The 5,263-nt window shown below is 40.6% G+C and overlaps 1 protein-coding gene across 1 annotated transcript; it reads right to left on the bottom strand.

Moving 5' to 3' along the window:
• Positions 1 to 1,118: 1,118 nt before the first annotated feature.
• LOC135622278 (serine carboxypeptidase-like 45) lies at positions 1,119 to 4,207 on the bottom strand. Its single transcript, XM_065123991.1, has 10 exons — positions 3,787 to 4,207; positions 3,429 to 3,530; positions 3,196 to 3,291; positions 2,866 to 2,958; positions 2,709 to 2,788; positions 2,353 to 2,634; positions 2,146 to 2,270; positions 1,887 to 1,979; positions 1,681 to 1,798; positions 1,119 to 1,584 (listed from the first exon to the last, which is right to left on the bottom strand). The coding sequence occupies exons 1-10, from the start codon at positions 4,037 to 4,039 to the stop codon at positions 1,423 to 1,425; spliced, it is 1,404 nt and encodes a 467-aa protein (XP_064980063.1). The 5' UTR covers positions 4,040 to 4,207; the 3' UTR covers positions 1,119 to 1,422.
• Positions 4,208 to 5,263: the final 1,056 nt, after the last annotated feature.

The raw sequence follows: 5,263 nt of genomic DNA, 5'->3' as shown, positions 1-5,263 counted from the left end.
TGGTACATGAGACTTTTAAGACTGCATGGGGATGTGGTGTTTGGTCCGTGAACTTCACAGCATTCATTTTGTGCATTCTGTAGCATTATACACGGAGAATAAAAACTGATCTATGTATCATATCAGCAACATGAACGATCTTACCCAAGATGTATAATCCATTGTCTGTCAAGCTACGATTGGAAATACATTTATCGTTTGCTTGTACCTTGAGTTCTACCTTAGGAAATTTGTTCAAGTGATTTAGTATGTACTGTTTGCTTATATGCTCAATCAGACACTTGAGAAGTTTAACCTAAGTGACTTGAAACATGTTCTCCAACATCGGGAAGAATTCAGTTGAATTCATTCACGTACGTGGATTATTTTGGTTAGCAAAGTTAAATGTAGAACAACTGAAGGTTTTATAGTCAGTGCATTAGTTCTTGGTTTTATTAGAAACAATGTCTATCAATGGCGCATCCACAACCAAAGGTAGAATTTACACAGTCAAAACTCTTCCAAGAATCCGATTCATATTTCAAATTTGTTCAAGACTGTTGGACCTTTGAATGGTGTATCTTATATCGATATAAGATGTTCTATGGTTGTTTAGGACGAAAGCATATGTTATGTTTGTGAGATATCTAGATGGGCTTAGCATACGCACATTGGTATTATCAAAAGCCAATATCATCTATCCTTACCTCAAATTGGCAATACTCGATTCACATAAAGATCCTAATTGCATCGACTGTGGCCTTCCAATCTAAATTTCAATTTGCCCCTACTTCTTAATATGTAAATGGTATTTTACCTGGTTCTACTATTATTATTTTTGTTTAATTTCGCATCCAAATTCTCAAAATTTTGTTTGATTATTGTTTCTCCTAAAAAGTTGTCTTGAGATGTGCTATGCAATGTTGTCTTTCTATTTCACTAATTTTCTGAATAAAACACAACATGTGCCAAATCATTCCTTCAATGTTGTTGGAGTCTCAAGAGAATCGTGTGTCGGGAGAGATTAAATTGAATATTATATCAGAGTCCTCCTCTGCAACATTCACAAGTTGATCCACAAACCAAGTCATTTCTTACGAGGAAAAAGACATTACACATCAACTCGGTACACTTTCAAGTACACAAATCAATTTCGAGCTTTTCCTTGATAAACATGATAGTCCATTCCTCTACACAATGCATCGATTTTAGAACTGAGAAAGATTACAATTTTAGAAGCAACGATTGCCGGTCGCCATTAATATGTCGCGATATGTTCATGAGACAATCACCTCACAGAAAGCTGGTAGCTGACCAAGAACACAAATTCTTGTGCTCCTTCACGCTACTTCTCAAACTCAAAGTTTCAGAAGAACCAAGTTAATGAATGCTAAACTCTCATGTAATTACATAAGACACACAAGCCTTGCTATCAGCTTCTTGTCAGGGAAACCCCGAGAACGTCTCTGGTAGTGGTCTGCCTTGTAGGAAAGATCTGAAGAGCACAAGGGAACGCTCGGGCTGCGAGAACGGAGCTTCATGAGAAGCTCCTCTGATTGTCGCAAAAGAAAGGATATCGCTGTACACCTGAGTCCATCCACCAACCTGTCAAAGTCATCAAGGAGAATTAAGAACCGATATGAGCTTCACGGAAACGGACCATATCACTTCGATAAACAGCTACATGGATTCCGCGTTCACCTGTTTCCCCTCAAACCAAACCCTGTAAGGAACTGTCGTCTTCAGTCCCATTTCATTCGCCAACTTCTGAACAAGAGTTCGACTCCCAGTCAAAGGTATGACAGAATCTTGATCACCACTGGTGAAGAAAAAGAAACATAAGTTCTCTTCCACTTGGAAAGGCCCATTAAATAGATGTAGCATCAGTGAAATGAATATTTAGTTACCTGTACACTAACACTGGGATTCTGGCCTTCAAAAGGGAGCCGACGAGAGTTATTGTGGGTATTTCCAGGTTAAGCAGCTCATATTGAAGGACACTGCATTGAAACATCAAGTTATGCACTCCAAGAGGCGAGCTAAAGTACTTAAGACTACAGACGATGAATAAGCGCTGACAACTCGTGTTATACTTCACATGACAATTCAAGTAAAATCACGAAACTTCATATTATGTTGTTCGATAGGCCAAGTGACCATCGATACCTGCTGCAGACTGTCCATTTTGTCACTCCAGTCAGGCGGGCATGGAGAGCATCCTGCACATCTTTCCGGTTGAGATAATTCACTGTTTCATCCTCTATACACACATCAATATTCTCCGGGACTTGCTGCAGCACAGACAAAATCTAGCTCAGAAACAGGTATCAAGGTGAAAGTAGGCCATGGGTCAGCAAACAGATATAAACCTACTTGAGGACTGAGGACCAGGGACTGTGAAAGAACCGATGATATGCACACGTCTAGGGTAACATCATATTTGTCAACAAATCTACTTGTTTCCCTTGTCACTTGGCTCATGACTCTTGCACAAACCGGGCTAAGCGAGCCTCTATAGTACTCGCTCACGTAGCGCGAGTAGTTGCAAGCAGAAGTGAATATTCTGTAAGTCGAGTCTGATATCAATCCATGGGACCAGAAAAATTCTGCTCTCGAATTGAAGTCGGTTGCGAATTCAAGAACCGGATTACCCATCTGTGGCAGGCAGCAATTGGTTTATGCCCGCAATACAGTCGAGTAAGATCGATACAAACTGTCAAAAAACTTACAGCAATTCCTTTGAGATTGAATATTTTGGCCTTCTTGTTGAATTCAACCATGAGTTGGGCCAGCTGCGGGACGTAATGACCTGATAAAAGGAATTTCGAGATATTGAGACCCAAAAGAAAGCTCTTGGTTATGTAGGAAAGGAAGAACAATTGTCACCTGCATAGCTTTCTCCTGTTATGTACAAGTCCCTGTTCTTGTACCCTGGGAACTTATTGAACCACCGTTGCAGGAACACCAAATTATCCCAGGCTTGACAAACCCAAAACATAGAAAACAAGAAGAAGAAGTCACTAACAACAACATCACAATGTTGTCCGTGAGAATAACATGGAAAGGTAGTCCAAATCAAATAATCTTTTCCTAAAAGGACTGTTAAGAAGCAAGTTGCAGACATTATCATCGGATAATTGCTGAAAGCCAGAGATTTATTCCGATGATATATCTCGTCCGTGAACATACATTTGCTTTAGATGACAGGAAACCTACCTGTCTTCTTATCATTCACCCCATCATAGAAGGAAGAGTCACCAGAATAAGAGAATCCAACTCCTGCCGGAGCCTCCAAATACAACATATTTGCCTCTGCAAATCACAGAAAATGTGTTACCGCACGTCTCCCTGAATCTAAACCCAACAAAAATATTGCAAAAATTCAAAGAAGCAACTCTCACAAGAAAAAAGATCCAAGGGAGAAATTTCAGGTCGGTGCAGCCTTTTACCTTTGTTCCAGCTATACTCATTTCTAACCAGCACTTGTCCGCTTGGTCTAAAAGGTCCGTTTTCAGAGAATGCCCCAACCCCCAGGGAAGAACAACCAGGCCCTGCACAGATAAACCGATCACATTAGCGGTCGGAAAGGTAGGAACTTCTTTCCCTTTTCCCATTAGCTTTGTGGCAGTCATATTTCGAAAAACCGCAAGGGAAAATTTTCATCTTTTCATCTTTCTTATGGAAATCCATCCTATGCTCCATTCCAAAATTCTCTTTAAATCCCGCAGAAGCTAAAGTTGCTTTTTTTAAGTTCTAGAGAAGCATGTCAACTACAGGAACACCGCAATGAAAATGATGTTGCATTACCTCCGTTCAACCAGAGAACAAGGGGCTTTGAGGATGGATCCATCTCTGCTTCCACAAAGTAGTAGAAAAGAGCCCTCTTCTGCAACTCATCCACCGTAATATAACCTGAGAATTGCTGGAAGGTAACCTGGGGATGCCCGGGCAGCTTGGTGATTCTATCTGGGACGGCTGGATTGGGCTGCAAGCCCCTGGAGAAGCAAACCTGAACAAGAATTGCAGCCATTATGATGGCCTCCCACGCTGGAGAATGCATGTTTGCAGAGCCCGAGAGAGGAGGCTGAGGAAGAGGAGGTGTTTTGGGCGAGCGGTGGTGGCTAAGGGGAGATGGTGTGTAAATATATATAGGCAAGATGTCCTCTGGGACTGGTTTCCTTTTCCTTTTTCTCCATCTACACTGTGCTATTTTTCCCTCCCTAGTTTGCTGTTGACCAAAGCCCAGCTTAGTGATAAGAGAGGCAGTGGCGTGATGCAGACTAAATGCATTCTTGTCACTGTGCTTGATGTTGAAAATGGCACACCCAGCATCATAAACAACACCAGTGTTAGCTACAAACCTTATGACAGATTCACTGCTCCATGGTCCAGCAAAAAATCAATTTAAGGTCACATGATTGACCACCAGGCTTTGAGATGGAGGGTGGAAAGTTGGCTTTCTGCATTGTTCCAACTTTTTCTATTTTGCTCAGGGACCTTTATTATTATTATTAGTATTAGTATTAGTCTATTGGTCCAGGGAATGGGTGTGCAGGCAGGCAAGAAACCTGGTTGGGTTTTGAGAAAAGGGAGCTTATGCATGCTCTCTGTTTCTTTCTTGTAAGACAGTGAACAGAGAGGACTGAAGCACTTGCCAGGAATTAACCTTTTTTTCTCTCTTAAAGATCCTGTCTGCCATCTGCCACTCAGCCAATATATATATATATATATATATATATATATATATATATATATACATATATCAACAAGTTGCTGATGGGTACCTGATACTGCCAGTAGCTCCAACACTAGATTTGATGTTCCATCAAGAGTTCTAGGAGGCATTATCAGCATACAGACATCACAAGGTAAGGAAGGTGTGCCTCATTTTAGTCCATTTCCATTTCTATAGAAGATTAGACTGAAGGATAATATTAATAATGGTAGACATAAATCCCTTAAATATTCTTTCACATATATATGTCCATATCGATTTACTATCGAATATTTATCATCACCACTAATCAGTAGAAAAGAAAAATAAAGAAGAAGAAGAAAAAAGAATGTGTTAGATAGTTGATAGCCAGCGTCATACAAGCATGGATGGATGGATGTACACCGAGTCACCTAAGTAAAAAAGAATCCAATGTTTGATCGAAACATCAACATAGTCGACCTCAAGCGGTTGGAACATTGCAACCGGTCAGCATCGACCAGCGTCAATGTTGGATTGAAGTTGACATTACCCATTTCAACGCATTCAATTACAACTGGAGTTTTGTCC

The sequence above is a fragment of the Musa acuminata genome, chromosome BXJ2-9 (genome assembly GCF_036884655.1).
Source record: "Musa acuminata AAA Group cultivar baxijiao chromosome BXJ2-9, Cavendish_Baxijiao_AAA, whole genome shotgun sequence".
In the NCBI taxonomy this organism is placed as follows: domain Eukaryota; kingdom Viridiplantae; phylum Streptophyta; class Magnoliopsida; order Zingiberales; family Musaceae; genus Musa; species Musa acuminata.
Note: the sequence above shows the minus strand (reverse complement) of the source record. Positions and strands in the feature narration are given on the sequence as shown.